Source organism: Polyergus mexicanus, unplaced genomic scaffold (assembly GCF_030449975.1).
Source record: "Polyergus mexicanus isolate NDT 795.1 unplaced genomic scaffold, iyPolMexi1.0 SCAF_11, whole genome shotgun sequence".
NCBI classification, from domain to species: Eukaryota; Metazoa; Arthropoda; class Insecta; order Hymenoptera; family Formicidae; genus Polyergus; species Polyergus mexicanus.
The window spans coordinates 8504609-8526096 of record NW_027223331.1 but is presented as its reverse complement, the minus strand read 5'-3'; the positions used below and the strand labels follow the sequence as shown (position 1 = coordinate 8526096).

Below are 21488 nucleotides of genomic sequence, written 5' to 3'. Positions count from 1 at the left end.
TTAATGATTTCTCTTATGCACAAATGGACTTATCTGAACAATGTCTGACGCTAAATTGACATAAGACAACGTCATCTATTCGGTGTAAGCAACAATTACCACACGAAAACAATAGAACTCTGCCATGCAGTAACTTAATGCCATCTATGAAAATCGGGCACGAACTTATGCAATCATCCAATATGTATTTAACCATTTCCATTTCCATTGTGAAAGATTATTTTTAAAAAATAATTAAATAATTGATACGTTCATTAAGAGCAAATCTGCAGTTGCATTTTTAGTACCACGTTGCATATCTAATAAATGTTATTACGTATAGTACGTTATAAAATCGATTTCAAGTAGCTTGCTAATAAATGCGTGCGATCGCGTAACATTCGCATCTAAGGCTTAAATTTAAGCCCAAGGATGTGCTGGCAAGGATAAGCCGACTCCCGGCACGACTCGCGTATGCAAAGCATGTATAATGGAATACCCAACGGGATTTCGATTCAGGAGAGCCAATTACCAGTGCAATCGACCTCGCGCGCAGCATGGTAACCCGGCAACCCAATAAACTTCACCGCAAGATTTAAACGAACGCGGCCGCGTACTAATATTTAAGGCCTTAAGGCGAATCGATTCGCCGACCGTTTGCCTCGAAATTGCCTCCGTCGTTTCGTTCGATCAGGCGATGCGGTTGTCACGATTCACCGGTGTATTTCTACAACCTTCTCTCTAGTTCTCTATCCGCGAACAAGTCGATGGACAATATGTGAGAAATATGCGAGAAATATACTGTCGCAAATACTCACCCGTCCGCCGTGTTGTGCGCCAGGAAGGACTTTGGCAGGGACAAGGATCGTTGATGAGGATCCAGAATGATGTCATCCGTGAGCGAATCCTCGCCCCGAGTCGGCGCGCTACCGGGCCTGGATAGCGTACCGTCCTTCGGCGGCTCTATCAGCGTCTTCAGCGAACCGATAACGGCATCCTCCATCGGCGTGGATGCGCCGGAGCTCTTCGCGTTCCGCGGGCTCTTCGTCACCGTGCGATCCGACGTGGTAATCCAGATATCGCTGCTCGAAGACGACGAGGTATTCGTCGACGAGGAAGCGATCGGGCCACTACTCGGCGATCTGTTGACAACGTTCATTCCTTGGATAGGCGACACTCTCCTGTCCTTGTTCTCGGTGCCCTCGAAAGATCTCGGTAAATCGGGCTTCCGATATACTCGATGGTGCATTTGACCCCTCTTCTCCATTCCGGAACCTATTTTATTTATAAAAAACATTATTGATGAGATAAATTTTTTATTAAACGTTAAAATAAAAATAAACGCTGTTTTATTGAATAAAAAATAAAATGTTTATTGATTTATAAGAAAAATTATGTTTCCACAGGAATTATTTAATTCAGTGCAATCTCTCTTTTTTTATGATTAGACATATTTGTTACAAACCATTGCTATTAATTCCCTCCAGCGGTGACCATCTATTAGTCTGCTTGAGCATGCTCTTGGATCTCTGTTGATACTTGGAATTGCTCTGTTGGTTGCTTCTGCTTTTTCTCAAATTGTCTCTTTCGCGGAGCTCCCGATCATCCATCCGTTCCAAGGAAGCCGGCGATGAGCTGGCGCTACCTCGATGGCTACCGGTGTCGGTGGAGAGCCTTTGATGTGACGGATAGCTCTGCGATAGTTTCATAAAGACCGGCGGTGGCGCCTGATTTGGCGAATATAGAGTTTCTCTTTGCGAGCAGTGAGGCCAGAAATCACACGTGCTGCTGTTGCACCGTAGTTTCGTGTCTGGACTGAAGTCTTGATTGACAGATGGTGCGCTCGTATTCGGTGTTGTGACGCCTCTCTGCAGCGTTCGCGGTCGCCGGGATTGTTGTTGTTGTTGTTGTTGTTGCTGCTGCTGTTGCTGTTGTTGCGACTGCTGAGGCTGCTGCTGCGGCTGCGGAGAATTGAATACTTTCGACGATTGATGTTGTTGCTGCTGCTGTTGCTTGGAAGATATAATGTAGACGTCGTAGGTGTTGGAAGTGCCTCGCCTTTGCTCTTGATTCTCATCGCGACGTTCGTAGCGGCTCGACAAGCTGCTTCTTGGCACGACGCGACTTCGCGTGCCGTATAGATATTCGGTTACTACTTCCGGTTCGCGGAGAAGGTTTTCGTTTACGGTATCATCGGTAGACTGAGCCTTTCCTATAGAATTTGAAAAAAATGATCGCGTACGAGATTGAGATTAATGGATTTCATTCATTTTGATTTGATATCGCGTTTTTCGCAAAAATATTTTTTTCAATTCAATTTTTTTATTTACTTTAAATTTTATATAACAAATATTTGATATGTTCTATTTTTAAATATTATATTTGTTTTTATATTGGGCGTTTTAAAAAGAAAGAATATGTAATTCTTCAGATTTTACAAGACTTTTTTTATGTTTTTATAAAGCTTTGTATTTTATATAGAATCTTACAGAATCTTGTTTGAAATAAAAATATGTAGATGATAGATAGATGAGAAAATACACATAAAATTGATATTACAAAAGACAGGGAATAATTCGTCATTGACGTTTTCAGAACACGATCATTATTCTTTCATGAAAGCAGCTTTATAAAATATGCTTACGAACATCATCCACAGCATTATAAAATTCGATACACGTGTGCAGCATCGAAAGTTAATATGTAGAATATTTGAGAGGCGGTACTCACTATTCTGAAGAACGTGGCGCTTAGGCCTCTCGTTTACTCGATCATTCACGATCTTCACGACGACCCTGTGAGGCTCGTTTGATTCTCGAGAATGATCCCTCTGCGCTCCAGTCGTTCCCGGTGATCTTTTCTCGGGCAATTGGAGACTCCTGGATCTTCTGACTCGGGATTGATGAGAATCAGGTGACATCTGATTGGTCCTGGCACTCTGATGCTGTCGCGAAGCATTATTGCGTCTGAAGGGATTAGGCGTGGGTGACCGTCCTTGTCGCTCCTCACTGCTGGACGAGGAAGAAGACGACGAAGAGGATGAATTGAACATCTGTTTCCCTGACTCGGAGGATCCTGGCGATCTTCTCAGTCCCTGTTGGCTTCTGTGGATTCTCCTGGATATAACACTGCGTTTTATTTTCGAATAACATCACGAAAGAGTCTCGCTATGTAATTTTAAACAACAAGTTGTAATATTAAATTCATATTTTATCTGCTCTTTTATGTGTATAAAATAATAATTTTAAAAAAATAATTAAAATTAAAAAATATATGGAAACAATTTTATTATGTGAATAAAGAAAATTCTCTTAATAAGATTTTTGTAATGTATTTTTTTCCGTTAAAATTCTACTTTTGAATTTCATCAGTTTTTATATGCCTACCCTTGCCTGTTGGGCGAAATTCGTTCGCCGTTAGCGCGAATTGACTCTGTGGATGAATTCATTGCAAGAGCTGATGACGACACCAGACTGAGATTTAAGGATGAGCTAGGGTTTTCGTCTTCGTCACCATCCTCATATCTAGTATTGAAAAATCAATATTTTTCCGATAGACCTTTTTAGATTTCTTTGAATTTTAATAAAAATTTGCTAATATTTAAATATTAATGGAAATTATATTGATTAATAGAAATAAATGTTGTGTGTGTTTTAATTCTGTAGTACAAAATTATTCTACCAAATATTTTTAATCCAGATAAAGCGCGGTCATTTTTAATCACTAATTTTTAATATTAAATTGGCCGACAAAATCGTCAATCGCAATTAGAACTTTTACACATACCCTTCAACGGAAGAATCCGTATTCTCTGCTAAGCTGGGCATGATGGACTTGGTGACACAGCTGTCGAGACTCCTGAATCCCATCGATGACGATGACGAACTGGATGACTCGAGATATCTCTGCGCAAACTGTGATCTTCTGGACGATGATTGATCTTCCAAAGATTTGGCTTGTGCCATACGATATTGTTGTTGCTGCTGGCTGGCGTTCTGTCTCGTTCTCGACCTGGAAGCCGCCGAACCGAAATTTTTCCTAGATCCGGATGGTAGGGAACTCCAGTTCATTTGATGAGGCGGCGGGGACGGAGGCGGACTGATGATGTCGCTGTCGACGATGGCGTTCGATCGTGGCAAAAAGGGCGCCTTGCTACCGTAATTGCTGCGCCCGCCGGAGGAGTGCCTGGAGGAGGACGATTTTCTGCCGGTGACGGCATCTTGAAAAGCCGGCGGCGGCGATATAATTGGCGTGATTGATGGTGGCGAGAATGATTCCGGGATACTGTGCGGCGACGTGCAGGTGCTGGTCGTGATGGAGTCGAAATCCTGGCTGTGCAGTGCGAGGAAGTCTGGTCTTTGCGAATCTAATCCTCTGGCAAAGTCCTGCGGGCACTTGCCTGGTTCACTGTTGCAATGATAGTCCGCTAGTTTGACCGCCGCGCGTCGTGACAACGGTAGAGTGCCGGTAGTAGCGGTCACCAGGTTGCTTTCGTAGTTTGCACGACGATTTTCGTCGAGAGACCGCTGTTGCACCTGCACCCAGCCGGAACGGCCCAGGTAAACGCCATCGACCTCGCGATCGCACCATCGCACGGGTGACAGTTCGCGGCTGCAATCGCCGCTGATGAACAGCTCGCCAGAGGTGCCACTATTACCCGAGAGGAAAGAGTTCGTGGCTTCACGTCGGCGAGAACTGGAGGACATCTGTATAGGCAAGCATTCTCGTCGCTAATGGACTTTCTAAATGTTATCTTAATTTCCATTTTTTCACGTCACATTTATTTATTTATTTATTTAATTACGTTAATATGTATATTTGAATAACACAACAATAGAATTTGACTCTAAAAAAATAACATTCTAATTTATATTAGAAAATTGATCCGGGGAAAAATAATATTATTTATAATTTTTCTCATTATTATTATTTTTTTTTATATATTTTTATATATATTTTTTTATATATATTCAATAGTTCTATATTTATTATGCTATTATAGCGTTATGTCGCTTAAGTTTAAATAATATGACAATTATGGTAGAGTCAGTTCAATCTTAAAAAGATAACATTTTTAAAAATTCATATTAAAAAATTAAACAGAGAAAGCGAGTGAGAATGTACGACACTATTATTTCCCATTATCCCTTTTGTAACAATTAGAATACGAAATAATTATGGGATAAATCATATAAAGCCGTTTTCGTAAATATTAATTATCGCTAATCGTGATTTAAGCCTTTTATTAATCTCTTTTTCTCGAGCGGGATAAAGACAAAAAATATCAGCTAAAGTTTAAAGCTAACTTTTAATATTAATTGTGCGTCGCAACTTTAATTAATATTAAGTACGACGATCAGTTATGTTATTATCTTCTTTAATTCCCGAGCGTAAGTTCGATCTTTATCTTAGATTTCTCAAATAGACTGACGGAGACGCCAATTTACGTCTAATATAGGATTCTGCTTACCTGGCCATGACTGTCTTGTCGATGTTGCTTAAGACTTGACACCGACGTAGTCGACGTGGATGTATCGTGACGTTTCAAGGATGGTATCGAGCTACCACGGTTGTAGGATCCCCGTGTGTTCCCGCCGGATTTGCCTCTGCTGCCTGCTGTCTGACTCTTGTTACTGCCGACGCTGTACGAGGAGCCTTGAGAGCCGACTTCCCAAGAGTCCCCTGACGCATTGCGAAGATGGAGCATCGACATATTCGGGCCCCTGCAACCAAAGTTTAACTCCCTTCGAATTCAGGACTCAAGGAGCCAAAAATATAATACAATTGTAATATAATCATTTTATCGACACACATATAGCTACGCTTATTCTTGAAATAAAGTTTCACAACTGATTAGCATCTATGTATATGTGGCATAAGAACAAATTCATTGAGTATAAATTTGAATTTTATTCCATATGTATGTGTGTGTATATATATATGTGTGTATTTAATAATAAATAAATACACATATTCAGAGAATTTAGAATATGTATGACGCAGGGTTGGGAAAGTTACTTTATAAAAGTAACTCGTTACCGTTACCGTTATTTTTTCTAAAAAGTAACTCGTTACCGTTACTCGTTACTCGTAATTTTAAAAAGTAACTCGTTACCGTTACAGTTACTAAAAAATAACGAGTCGTTACAATTTCCGTTACTTTTTTACAATACAAACTAATAAATTATTTTGCATAAGAAAAACTTTTAAAAAATTGTAAGCAAGATTTCATTCAAGGTTTATTACAAAATAAATGATTAAATTTTATCGAAATTCTTTATTAATTTTTAATAAAATTTGTTGCTCCATAGTATCATCATTTAAATGCCCTCTTTGTGATGTTAATACAGAGCTAAACATTCTTTCTACAGATGCACTGCTTTTTTAAGTTTTGGATAGTCGTTTAACATTTCTATATTACAATTATTTGATTTTAAAAACCGTTGCAATTCTTCTTGTTCAGATTCATTTTGCACCGTTTTTTGCTCAAAAATGAAAAAATCATCGTGATCGTCAGATTTTCCAGCTTTTGGAGAATTTTCAGTTGATCGGATTCCCAATAAATCCTCCAAGTAATTTTCAGCACGTTTTCTTTTTTCTCCGATTAACCAGTTTAACTTAAATTTTGGATGTAAACATGCTGCTATTATTAATTCTTTTGTTTCAAATATTGTAAGAAATTTAAAATCAAATATAGTAAATTAAGCGACATTGTTTGTTTTATTGAAATTAATACTTTTGAATCAATAGTTTAAAATAAAATAATATTTTTCAATTAAATCCTTATTTAAAATTAAATAACATATGTTTAATCAAATTAATAAGTTACCTTTTATTTAAACCTTGCTGAATAGCTTCAACTAATGAATGGCAATCTATAAGGTCAGATTTATTGAGATTTTCTAATTTTTGTTGCAAGGTACTTAGAACTGGTAGTAAATGAGAGCTCTGCTTTTCCGAAAAGATAAAGCTCTCATTGGATATCGCGCGTCGCGTCATCGCACTGGCCTGCAAGAGCCATAAGTTGATCAATCACATTCAAGCATTTTACAACATAATAAGAATGCTAATTGGTCGATTTGCTTACGGCTTTACGGTTAAGATAAAAATTTTATCACGCACAATAGCAAGAATAATATCTTAAATAAATCAAAAAATTTGAAAAAAGTAACGATAAAAGTAACTGTTAAATTCGTTACTCGTTACCGAAAAATGTAACGAAGTTACTTTTTCCGTTACAAATAAAATTTGTAACGCCATTACCGTTACAGTTACCGAAAAAAAGTAACTGTAACAGTAACGGCGTTACAAGTAACGCGTTACTTCCCAACCCCGGTATGACGTTATAATATAGTACGTGTATTTTGTTTTGTTATTTTTCTTTGGGGATAACACATACGATTCTTTTTCTTATGATACGTCATTGATTGCAATTTTTGCCTAATTTAACTTTAATTTTAATTTAAATTACTACATATTAAATTTTTTAATTTAATAAATTTTATAAAATTTTATTAGTCTTAGCATTCGTATAATTTACGTTTCATTATTAAGATCGATGGAGTTGTAATTATACGAGAGTTCCTTCGCACGGCTGCATGAACTCGTACTGTTTTTGTACTTCTTTGATTTGTTATCATCAAATCTAGAATTTCGCTTTACTTCGTTGCAAAAGGAAATCGACTCGCGATGCACTTTTAGTATCTCCGGGGATTTTACGCGACAGTTGGCACAGGAAGTCTCTCGCCTCCGTCGACGTTTTGAAGTAAGATAGATGCGCTCGTTTTTGCTTATATACACACCTCCGCACTCGCTTCTTCCTCGCGCGGTATCTTCATTCGTTTCTCTCTTCCATTCAACGATATTTGTATCATACCTGACGGCCGGCGATGAATATTTATAAAGCAAGATTGTATGTACATCGAGAAATATACGAGAGAGAAAAAGAGAGACGCAGAAAAAGGAAGAGAGAGCGAAGCTGCATTTAGATTGCATTGCGTACATCTATGCATCATTCGGCTAAAAACTAAAAACCCACGGTGAATAGTCGGATATCCAAACATTTCCCTCGGATAAGATCTTTTCGCAAACAAAAATGCATCCCTGCTTAGATACAATATATCTTTTGTTTTCCTACTCTTCTTTTTTATTTCTGTCGCTCTCTTCCCTCGCATGCTTCTTATCGTACGGTAAAAGTTCCATCATGGATCACCATCACGTGAAAATATTACATTTCACGCTGTACGAGGGAATGAATTTTTTTTTCCACAAAAATATTAAGATTAATAAGAAAGACATTTGCGGTTGTGGAGGTAGACGTATAAATTTCTCTATAAGACGAACCCGGGATATAATTGGTAGACTGAATATGATTGATCTTTCTGCCACACACTCTGGCTAAAGTTCGTCGTTCAAAAGATTCATCGTCATTCGCGATTAATGCGCGATCAAAGAAATCTTACAAGAGACGAGATGAGAACGTTCGCGAAATTGAAATTCTCCGAAGGAGAATTCGAGCCGCGTCTCAGAGTTCCGTCATATTTAAATGTTATTTTGATCAGCCGGATAAATTCGAAATTAGCTGCTCGACAGCACTTTGAGAGCTTTTAGTCGACAGAATCATTGAACAAGAGCAATTTTATAAGAATTTAAACTTAATTTAACGCTATGCTGAAAAAAATTATTAATAAAAAATACAGAATATTTTTCATTGAATTTATATGAAAAGTACAAGACTCGGCATAGTTTATTAAACCGTTAATTAATCTAGGCTTAATGTCCATATGGTGAAACTAGGTGATAAAGTATTTTGGGTATATTATTCGCTGCGAATAACCTTTAATCGATATCCGCATATGGCTGACGAAACGCGCCAAACAGATCGGACGTTCGCTATCGCGAATGAAACGAGAATATCTGTCCTCGATTAATCATATTTACCTCTTAATCGACATTACTTCTTTACTCGTGGTGTTTTAAATAGAATCGTTCTTTAAATAGAACGATCTGTCAGTCCGAATAGGGGATGGGATGACCACCGTCTTTGTTAAGCCACAGGCTGCAGATTTATATCTCTCCTGTTCTCATTTTTATATCTATCTGTTATATTTTTCATTCGTTAAAACTGATTTGCACGCGATTGCAATTTCGTTAAATTTATGTGCGAGTAAATGATAAACGTAGACAAATATTTTTTTAGATGAAATGAGCTTCTTTTAACGTATAATTAATTTTTTTTTCTTTTTTTTTTTTTTGTAGAAACGTTTTCGAGGATCTCTAGTTATCCTCGCAAATCAATGGGCAGGCAATCGGCCTTGAGAATAAGGGATTCAACGTTTGCCCGATGAATTTTAAATTCCTTCCTGTAAACAGATTATATTTGACGAGCAATCCGAGTGCATAAAGCGCGAGAAGAGAATGGTTCTCGCGGAAGTACGTCGGGGCTCATGAAATTTACATTGCATGTAAACACTGCTAGCGTCTAAACAGAATCTAGGAGGAAAAGGGAAACTCAAGCATACAGAATGACGATGGAGCGAATATTTTTCCTCCGTTCTGATGCGACATGGACCCTAATCCCACGAGATCAGATTTTGTCTTGAATGTCTTTTTCAGCGACACAAGTGGAGATGCACTACACTATTCTAACATACACGATTTTACTAGACGACAATAACCATTCGACGAAATTTTCCCAAATGCACACATAAACGCACACATTCGATTTTTCTAAGTTCTCTGATCTTATATTTTTCAATACTGCAGAGACAATTACTAAAAGCACGGTCGCAAGGCTGAACAAAAAACAAATTAAACGCGCGACATTACCTGTCGATACGCGAGATAGAATTGGCGATCTCCCTTGTATCTGTGGCCGGATTGACTCTTCGCGGTGGCAGAGCGGGAGGCACAGTTTGACCGGGAGCCTGACTCGAGGTCGAAACGGGCCCTCCAACGCCCACGTTACCCCCACGTATCCCATCCTCCGAATGCTGCCTCGAGGACTGCGAGTTCTGTGACAGCCAACAGCGTCCGGTGCTTCGCGTCACCACCGTGGGTCCGCCAGGCCCCGGCTGATGACCTACCACGTTCCCACTATCCAGCGACGTACTCTGTAACCGAAAAAATCCAAGGCCATTCTTCGTGGGCATGCGAGAGAAAATCTGTGTGGGACGTAACTTGTTAACAAATTATTCAGGCAAGAGACCGAGAGGTATTATATTTCCTGTATACAGAATTTGCTGAAATAAATAATATTTTTCATTTCCGCGATTTTATCGATAAACGCTTCGATCTCAATCATCGAGACATTTTCTGAAAAAGGTAACTCAAAACGCGAATCTCTAAAATATAATCGTATTACGTCACGACGATATCAAAGTTACTTTTTTCTTCCTGTCCGCTTTTGGATTCCTTTATTAATCGCGACTTCGTTAGCGGCTGCCATTATCGCCAGCTACGATCGTTATGAAATTGTGTCAATTGCTAAGGGTGAGGGGGGGGGGCCCGCGTTAAGATACCATTATCGTTACATCGAGCCGCGGACTAAACTCGCGTGGCCGTATAAACGCTTGAGCGACTGTTTCTACTTCCAAATACGGTCGAAGCATGTACGAGCGACTGGCAGACTGGCGCAACTTCGCCGCGTGTCGATGAAAGTATTTTTATCGTCCTGTGACCAAGAAGAGAACTCGTCCGGCGGTTGATCTGTCGATGAGCCGCAAGTCCCGTCTAACGTACGTGTCATTTTATTGACCTTTATTACTCCGCGCGAGCCAACATCCTATTGACGGCGCCGATTTTAGAACAGCTGTCTGTCAATTTACTTACAATGTCACAATCGATCGAATATTTCAGATAATAAGAAATCGATTTTAAAAAAATATAAAAAAAATTTTTTTTAAACCGGAAATTTTAATCGTTTTGTTGTAATTGCGCTAGTATAAAGTCAGATGAAAATAACATTGCGAAATACTGACGAAAGAATTGATCGCCAATGTTTTTTATTCGTTTTATTCAATTACATGTTTGATCAGCAGATTCGATCACTTTTTTTTCACGATTTTAGTACGTAAAAGTCGTACTACAGAAAAATATCGTGCATCGGGAAGTTACGGAAAAGCTGACATCCTATTTGGAGATCTGTTGTCAATCGGCAAATACACACATATACGATAATAAAATTTTAATTCATAAAAGGCCTAGTCTACTGCTTTTATCAACATCTTCTTCCCGACGAACCAAAAGAAAATATTGCTTCGATTCTTATTATAACGCCATTAAACATCGATAATAAGTAGCACAATGTCGATCAAAAAAATAAATTAATTAAAAATTCAATTGGGTTTCGAATACATACATTTACGTGATTCTTTCTGGACGTAACGGACGAGTCCTGCGAAGAACCTCTTGCGTAATGTCGAGCAAAGACCTCGGCGAGCCTGGATCTTCCCGAGCTCGTCGACTTGGATTTATTTGGCGTCGAGCCATCAGCGACACCCGCTAAATTCGGATTGCTGCTCTTGCGCTCCGGAAACACTAAGTGCTCGATGTTCGGCGTGTATCCAGGATCACTCCTGACGATATCCTGGAGCGTCACGCGGCTGGGACCGCCGTTACTGCAATAATTCACACATGGTGCCAAGTTTCGTCAATTGATTTTGGTAATAAATGACAATGTACTGACTACTTCAAAGAAATATAAATGTCCATTTATAGAGACTTTGACTTTTAATCCATATTTTTAAATTAATTTTAATAAATTATTTCGTCGGAATGTATTTTAAGCATTAAATAATATATTTTTCCCCGCATAAAATTACGCCGTCGCGCAGTCTTTTAAATATATTAATTATCCATTAATTTCTTGCTCAGAAGATGAAACTTTAAAAAAAATTTCAGTTTATTAAGACTATTTTACAACTATTAGGTGTACAACTTTGCTTCCGCCGTTTTCCTATAGATGGCTTTAGCGGTAAGTAGTGGTCGAAATAAATAGATCATAGACGTCATGCGATAAACTTGGGCATCTGTCAACATAACCCCTTAGAAAAATTAGTCGATTTGTGTCTGCATCATAAAGTTATTCTCGATTGAAAATGTCAATTTACGAGCCAAATTCTCGTCATTTGCGGGAGGTTTTAATTTTCTGCTTCAATATGAAGAAATGTGCGGCTGAGGCTCATCGAATGCTCTCAAATACTTATGGTGAAGCCGCTATTAGTGAAAGAACGTGTCGTGAGTGGTTTCAACGCTTCAAGAATGGTGATTTTCACGTCGATGACCGGCATAGCGATGGAAGAGAGAAGGTTTTCGAAGATGCAGAATTGGAGACATTACTTAATGAAGACTCGAGTCAAAGTCAAAAAGAATTGGCACGATCATTGGGAGTGACCCAACAAGCAATTTCAAAACGCCTCAAAGACATATAACCAGTTTTTTACAATAAAGCCTTGAATTTCGGAAAAAAAAACGGCGGAAGCAAAGTTGTACACCTAATACTTTAATGTAATTAATTAACTTTTAGTTATTAACTTAATTAACTTTTATTTATGAAAGTGATATATCGAAATTATTTTTCCGATTATTGATTGATGCAAATTTTTGACAAATTTGCAAATTATGAACTGACCTGGGTCCGAAACCATGCGACTGTCTTTGTCCGCGTCTCTTCCCGCTGCCACGGCCAGGCTTGATGTTTGTCGCTTCGGCCAATTGCAGCAAACGATTACGATGCTGCCGTAACAGCGGGTCTTCCCGACGATTCATTCTATCCTGTGCACCTGGAATCCTGCATTCTGGAAGCATTCGAAAAAAGCAAAAAGTTAATTTTCATTGAAAGATTATTTGTTCTTGCTCTCTTTCATATCTTTACGCGATGCAGTTATATTTTTCGCACAATTCACATGAACGATGATACTTTCACCACTGTTATTTTGAATACTTCCTAGAATACGGTAAAATATTATTTTTCAAAGTTTAATATAACAATAGAGAAAGATATATTGTAACAAATCTTCGTAAAAGTTTACTGAAAGATTTATAAAGAATTAATGTTTGTAGAATTTTTATCGGCGCGGATGGTAAACGCGTAACATTTGCAAAAGAATAAATTAATCCAAATATTTATAACAACTTTTGCATCAGTAATTTAGAAATATATCTTGCTTACAACCTATTATAAAATTCATAAGAATGTAAAATAGCGCTTTTAATAGTTCTTTTCACGATAATCGTTTGAGATCAGAGGAAAAATATATGCTACGGACACTCTACATTTGCGCCGCTTTTCTCACTCGTTTTCTCTTTTATCTCGTTTGATGCGAAGAAAATAGAGAGAAAGTAGATATATCAGAGGGAGATGAGAAAAATTATGTCCTGCTCTGGCGCAGGAACATCAGTCTGCTAGCTATTGTTTCAGCACACTATTTCATATTTTTCTGAAAAAACAATTTTCAACAGTTTTCTCTTGTATCAGTATTTCCGTCGTGCAAGTAACATTAAAAATGTCTGAAATTTGTGTATCTTTACGGTCGATATTCCGTAAAAAAATCTTTTAATTGAAGATGAGAAGAGCGGAAAATGTGGAGAAAAATATTATTTCTGAAGTTTTATTAAAATCGCGCATTTCTGCTTTTGACGTTTTGATGAAGCAAAAAAACACACTCCAGTTTAATTTACTCGTAATCTTCAAAATTTTTCTTGAAGAGATTACACATATATATTTGATTATACACGATTATTCCATTTGACTTAATTCTCACATACAGTAGCTTTATTATGATAAATGACAGTCCAGTGTAACAGATACAGTAAATACCCATCATCGAAGATGATGAAACCAATGAGCATTCTTTTCTTCTCGTATGATAATCGGCAGTGATATATTTTTTTATAATATTGCGCCTGATAGTGACACTAATCATCACTATTACAGTATTAGCTATCGAGGAAAGTTCAGTGATGCTGTTGCAAATAGTTGGTCGCACAAGCAATGTGTATCGAAAAGTTTGACATATATTAAAAACCAGGGTTGGGAAGTAACGCGTTACTTGTAACGCCGTTACCGTTTCAGTTACTTTTTTTCGATAACTGTAACGGTAATGGCGTTACAAATTTTATTTGTAACGGAAAAAGTAACTTCGTTACATTTTTCGGTAACGAGTAACGAATTTAACAGTTACTTTTATCGTTACTTTTTTCAAATTTTTTGATTTATTTAAGATATTATTCTTGCTATTGTGCGTGATAAAATTTTTATCTTAACCGTAAAGCCGTAAGCAAATCGACCAATTAGCATTCTTATTATGTTGTAAAAATGCTTGAATGTGATTGATCAACTTATGGCTCTTGCAGACCAGTGCGATGACGCGACGCGCGATATCCAATGATAGCTTTATCTTTTCGGAAAAGCAGAGCTCTCATTTACTACCAGTTCTAAGTACCTTGCAACGAAAATTAGAAAATCTCAATAAATCTGACCTTACAGATTGCCATTCATTAGTTGAAGCTATTCAGCAAGGTTTAAATAAAAGGTAACTTATTAATTTGATTAATACATATGTTATTTAATTTTAAATAAGGATTTAATTGAAAAATATTATTTTATTTTAAACTATTGATTCAAAAGTATTAATTTCAATAAAACAAACAATGTCGCTTAATTTACTATATTTGATTTTAGATTTCTTACGATATTTGAAACAAAAGAATTAATAATAGCAGCATGTTTACATCCAAAATTTAAGTTAAACTGGTTAACCGGAGAAAAAAGAAAACGTGCTGAAAATTACTTGGAAGATTTATTGGGAATCCGATCAACTGAAAATTCTTCAAAAGCTGGAAAATCTGACGATCACGATGATTTTTTCATTTTTGAGCAAAAAACGGTGCAAAATGAATCTGAACAAGAAGAATCGCAACGGTTTTTAAAATCAAATAATTGTAATATAGAAATGTTAAACGACTATCCAAAACTTAAGAAACTTTTTATTAAATATAATACAGCTCTACCAAGCAGTGCATCTGTAGAAAGAATGTTTAGCATCGGTGGCTCTGTATTAACACCACAAAGAGGGCATTTAAATGATGATACTATGGAGCAACAAATTTTATTAAAAATTAATAAAGAATTTCGATAAAATTTAATCATTTATTTTGTAATAAATCTTGAATGAAATCTTGCTTACAATTTTTTAAAAGTTTTTCTTATGCAAAATAATTTATTAGTTTGTATTGTAAAAAAGTAACGGAAATTGTAACGACTCGTTATTTTTTAGTAACTGTAACGGTAACGAGTTACTTTTTAAAATTAGTAACGAGTAACGGTAACGAGTTACTTTTTAGAAAAAATAACGGTAACGGTAACGAGTTACTTTTATAAAGTAACTTTTCCAACCCTGTTAAAAACTATAAAATTAGTCAGTGAGAATATTTCATATGAATATTTCGAACGTCTTTTAAATATTTTAACGCCTATTGCATCATTCGATGTTTTTGACACGTAAAAAAACGAAGGAATATTAAGATTTTAAAAATAAAATTGTGATGAATATACAGAATGTTCCAAGATTTTCTTTCAATCAAAGATACTTGCAAGTAAGACAAGATTGCATCTTGAAATTCATCATTCTTCACCGCAGTTTGCGCTCGAGCAAACACATCATCCACAGCCGACAATTTTTTCACCGAATCGAGTTCGTCGACTTGATGTTGACGCGCCTTAAGCGACCATTTTAGTTCTCATTTTTTACAAATCGTTTTCCGATTCCATTAAGAGTCACCGCTCTCTTTTGCAGCTCCTATTGAGATATGTTGACACATAATCTGTATTTCAGTTCAGTCGGGCTCAATGAAAACCTCGGTTCCCGCCTCTTCAGACAGGAACCTCTTCCGCGAATCCATCGGCGACAAATCCATTTACTGAAATTTAACAACGATTTTTCCTATCCGAATTCCGTTGCGTCGTAAAACGCCAGGATAAGAAGTAGAGTGGAAGATTTTAAAAGCCGATCGGACATTATGCGAAAAAGATTCGACATGTTTTTTTTTTTTTTTTTTTTTTTTTTTTTTTTTTTTTTTTTTAGATAGATTAAACGTTCTAAAAAAAACTACAATTTTTTCGCCTGATGTATTTTGAGAATGCGTTAAACGAGATATTTCCCTTTAGAAAGATACAACATAAGACACAAAGAAGAGAAAACGTAATTTTTGAAAATCGGAGATCACGTTGGTGCGTCGTTAATTTTGTTTTGCAGATTTTGAGGAATCGCGGTGATTCGAAATGTAATTTGTTGCCTATAAAAGTATCGTTTGTTTAGAGTTATCGTCGCTGGCGACAGGTAGGAAAGATAAAAGACGCAGGCAACACGGAAGCGGCGCCAAATCAAAGAACAAATCGCGCACAGTTGCTCGTCGCCGGGGGATGATCGGATTTGCGTGCATTTGGACAACGAATTGCGAGACGTGCCATGGTAAGCCGTTCCATAAATTGCGAGTTCTGATTGGAATTTACGAGTGGAGGGCGCAAGCATGCGCGCACGTTGCGGTCCTCTTTAATACGAGAATCACGAAGTGCACCATGAGTTCTCCAATCGAAATTTATGGCTGGATACCTTGCGAAAGAAAACAGGAAAAATGAGGGAATGAATCTTGCTAGCAGATGAGGATTCTATTGCGGATTTGTATGCTTTGAGCAAATATATGAATATTTCGATATATTTAATTTTTTCTATATATTTTATATACAATTTACCAATATAAAAAAAATTTTTATATTTATATAAATATATAAATTTTATATTATATTTATATTACATATAATACACATAGGATCAGTCCTAGACAAACTCTTAGAGCTGTATGATATTTTCTTATAAATATGTTCTTAAAAACTGTTAAGGATATATGGATTTTCATGAAATAATCTTTGATAACAGATAATGAAGTATCATTGCCTTTTGGAATAATCACAAACAGATTTGACTTTGATGGAACTTTAACGAAATCTTGAATTTGCAAATCTATATTTGTAAATCAATTATTTATAAATGCGGCGTAATTGCGCGGGACTTGATCCAAACTGAAATGAAATAGAACGATAGGAATCATTTTGAATATTCCCAGTCCGCGTAATACTAACAATGAAAAGGCAGAAATTGCAACACACAGAAGAGAAGATTAATATACGCGATGAGATTTAAGGAAAGGAAACTCCTGATATAATACAGACAACACCCTGTAGTTTGAATTTTATCATCTAGAGTTGTGTCTCAGCATCGAATAGAGTCACGTACCGCGATAACATGAGTCCAGATTTGCCGGAAATATGTTCCAGGGGGTTATTGCCAACTTGTGTGAAATAATGTGAATCGTTGACAAAAAGATTATAGTAAAAGAAAAGAGGAAAGAAAAATTTATGAGCGATTTATCATATGAATGTTGCGCTATCGCCATTATTAATTATTATAATAAAACTACAATTAGAATTAAAATAAAAAATAGTAAAATAAATATAAATTAAAATTAAAATATTATAAAAAACTATAAGAGGTATAGATTATATAACGTAAAACAAAATGTATAAAGAAATATGTACATTATGGTATATGAAAAAATTTTAAAATAAAAATATTAAATTCGAGCTTAAGAAAACCAAAGTTTTAATCTCCCCTTTCAATTTTTTTTAAATATGCAATTATTGATAAAATAGAATACACCGAAAAAATGAAATCTTATATCTCTCCGTCTGCGCGTGAGAATCCAGACGATTCATTGGTATAGCAGGATATTTTTCTGCAGGCAATAAGTCGCGATGAGTTAAAGAAGACTCGCTATAGAACTCCGCGTGTATATATTAGGTGTACAACTTTGCTTCCGCCGTTTTCCTACAGATGGCTTTAGCGGTAAGTAGTAGTCGAAATAAATAGATCATAGACGTCATGCGATAAACTTGGGCATCTGTCAACATAACCCCATAGAAACATTAGTCGATTTGTGTCTGCATCATAAAGTTATTCTCGATTGAAAATGTCAGTTTACGAGCCAAATTCTCGTCATTTGCGGGAGGTTTTAATTTTCTGCTTCAATATGAAGAAATGTGCGGCTGAGGCTCATCGAATGCTCTCAAATACTTATGGTGAAGCCGCTATTAGCGAAAGAACGTGTCGTGAGTGGTTTCAACGCTTCAAGAACGGTGATTTTCACGTCGAAGACCGGCATAGCGGTGGAAGAGAGAAGATTTTCGAAGATGCAGAATTGGAGGCATTACTTAATGAAGACTCGAGTCAAAGTCGAAAAGAATTGGCACGATCATTGGGAGTGACTCAACAAGCAATTTCAAAACGCCTCAAAGACATATAATCAGTTTTTTACAATAAAGCCTTGAATTTCAGAAAAAAACGGCGGAAGCAAAGTTGTACACCTAATAATTCTATAAAAAATATTGTAAGATGTAAATTTTTGTTATTACAAACGACAACCAATGTTCCCATATTATTTTAATATTATTTGACAATATTATATTATTAGAGTTCTCCCTAATCTCCATATATATATTATATATATTTCGGAACTTTAATCTATAACCCTAAAGCTGATATAGAAAATCAATAAACCGAAAGCAGAACACGTTAATTAAAAATAAACAATCAGCCACATCTAGTAAACGGATTAATGTTGTCTAGTTATACAGTAAGAACTTAAATAAATCTTAATAGAAATCGTAAATATAATAAGCGACGCGTGTTTAAATATTTTCTCGTATTCGATTAAATATATAGATAGTTTGTTTAATAAAAGATTTGTTTAAATAATATGTATCAATTAATAAGCCGTTGTATACAAAAAAGCTTGTCATTACGTAAAAATTTATCACGTTTTCTTCACAAGTTCAATCAGATGGAATAAATCAATTCGATGTGCAACGTGAAGATAATGCAATTCACGACGATAGAATATCAATGAAATAGCGAATGCATATTCTTGGATTAACTTAAACTAAACATTATGATAATTGCAGACGCAATTCCGCGGAATTGAACAAAGAAGTAAACGTTTTATTTTTTATATAAATACTTATTTACATTTCTTTCGAAGAATTCTAAGAGATGTAGAATTCTTGCAACATACTTCCAAATATTTTAAACAAAATAGTTTCTATTTTGCAATTTTTTGTGAAAGACCACAATTAGTGCAACAAATGAAAGTTTTTCGACATATTCTCATGATAATATTTAAGCGACAATTTGCGAAAATGCAATGCATATTACATACAACTGCATACGAAATTCTGAAGATTACCATACATATAGATGGATAAATACAATGACAACGATGTTTGAACGTAACTATCTATATTTAGAGAGAAAAAGAAAAAGAATGACATGAAGTAAGAACATGATGAATCACGTAAAAGATCTTCAAGCTCGGCTAACATCGAATTACGTCGAATTTTTAGTACTTTTGAAAAGCTTTTTTTAAGAACTGACGTTGTTCTCTCCTTAATGGCAGAAATTCGAAGCTACCATCGTCGTATATCATACCAGCTTAACTTTTTGTCAACTGGCATTGGTTTAAAATACTATTTTGTCATTTTTTGTATGTGAAGATCTATTCGCGCACGCGCGTGTGAAGATTATTGTTTTCTGCTTTTCATCTTTTTTAATTCTTAAGCCTTTGTTATTCTTTGTTTTAGTAGTTTTATCAATTATTGAAAAAAGTACTAGTATTATTTATATGTAAGAAAAAGAGAGAAAAAAAGACAAATAGGCAGACAGACTATAATAAATTTGTGATTACATAATGTGACTATATTAATAAATTTATATATTACAGTAATTATTATTAATATTTGTTTTGTAACTTATATAACCAATAAATAATAGTGAATACTAGTTATACCAATTATATAGATATTAAAATAATTAAAATAATAATAATGTTATGGAATTACGCGCGAAATAATTGCCGATGCATTTATCGCGACAATTTAAAAGATATCAATCGCGAAATACATCAATTCAATTATGTTTGCGGTTGCCATATTTCTGCAATCTGTAATTCTTTTTGCGATTCAATCCGTAAAGACGTGGGTTTATCTATTTGCAGATATATGCGCATCTTGAATTCGTTAATATTAATCGCTATCATTGTAATCGTTTCTCTTCCTTAATTTTAATTAACCGATTAATCGCGTAATATAACTTGTTTCATTTGTTCGAGCATGATAGTAAATTAAAGTTGGGTCGAAACTGGTTATGCAATTTCATAAGTGATTTCTCCATGGAACATACGGACGAATGTAAGACTAGGGGAATATCTATATCTATTTTATTTTTCAGATGCGAGAGAGAAATGTAAATATTTTCGCGATAATGCAATTTTTGGGTCTAATTATATTTACAAACGCATAATAATATACTTACAAAAAATTGTGGACGTTGTAACTTATTTTAAAATAAATTAGTTATAGATTTCTGATTCAAAAAAGATGGCAGATCGAGGGAGTAATAAAGATTAGTCCTCCTTTTTATTATAAAAATTAGTCGATTTATCACTGAAACTAAATGACATTTCATGGATATATTACTACCTTCGAAAATATAAAAGATTAGAAGAAAGAGACCGCTGTCTCTTTACAGAATAACGAAGTAAGGCTGAAACTAACACGTCAATCACAATGGGAATAGGAAGTGACAACTTCGATTTGAATGCGTTAGATATGTGTATACGAACTCGTGAAACGAATCCGCAGTTTCTGGAGAGTTCGACGATTTAGTTAAAATGATACGGGCTGTGTGCAATCCTAGTTTCGAGAACAGGCTTGATAAGGACGGCTACGTCTCGTCTCTTTTAATTCAAACTATAATAGTATTTAACGAACCATGACATTTACTGTTAATGCATCCAAAATGATAATATATATTAATAGAAATAATAGCAAACGAACGATAGGCTTGACTTAAACGATATTACCACCGTTATTGCAATAATAATATATCGCAATATGTTACTATTTATAAATCATGTTGATATAAGCTTATAAAGGATTTATCGAATAAATGTAGATAAAACAGACGCAGTTAAATATGGCCATAATTGAAGAGATTATTTACAATCGTATTTAAATCTATCTTTTTTGAAAATATAAATATTATGAGTTACAGAGCTGTGGAAACATTATATTGACTTATAAAAATACAATTTCTTTCAGGTATTTAAAAAGCGGCTTAAAAATAATCCTTTAAATTCTTTAATAAACACTGAAAAGATCTCTCATATCACGAACATCACTGACAGTCAGGGTTGGGAAAGTTACTTTATAAAAGTAACTCGTTACCGTTACTCGTTACTAATTTTAAAAAGTAACTCGTTACCGTTACAGTTACTAAAAAGTAACGAGTCGTTACAATTTCCGTTACTTTTTTACAATACAAACTAATAAATTGTTTTGCATAAGAAAAACTTTTAAAAAATTGTAAGCAAGATTTCATTCAAGGTTTATTACAAAA

At 35.5% G+C, this 21488-nt stretch overlaps 1 protein-coding gene across 8 annotated transcripts in view; it reads right to left on the bottom strand.

Annotated features, from left to right (window-relative positions):
* Positions 1-382: 382 nt before the first annotated feature.
* Positions 383-21488, bottom strand: part of LOC138937613 (serine/arginine repetitive matrix protein 2-like) — a 72436-nt gene continuing 51330 nt past the window's right edge. For 5 of the 8 annotated variants that reach the window (XM_070304027.1, XM_070304031.1, XM_070304034.1 and 2 more), the window contains 9 exons: positions 12611-12776; positions 11339-11597; positions 9808-10091; positions 5450-5723; positions 3766-4685; positions 3366-3503; positions 2710-3107; positions 1445-2191; positions 383-1254 (listed from right to left, as the gene is read on the bottom strand). In XM_070304027.1, the coding sequence (XP_070160128.1) occupies positions 794-1254; positions 1445-2191; positions 2710-3107; positions 3366-3503; positions 3766-4685; positions 5450-5723; positions 9808-10091; positions 11339-11597; positions 12611-12776 (3647 nt within the window). In that variant the 3' untranslated portion in view covers positions 383-793. The remainder of the gene's footprint in view (positions 1255-1444; positions 2192-2709; positions 3108-3365; positions 3504-3765; positions 4686-5449; positions 5724-9807; positions 10092-11338; positions 11598-12610; positions 12777-21488) is intronic. The other 3 variants (XM_070304029.1, XM_070304028.1, XM_070304030.1) reach the window with 3 other exon arrangements.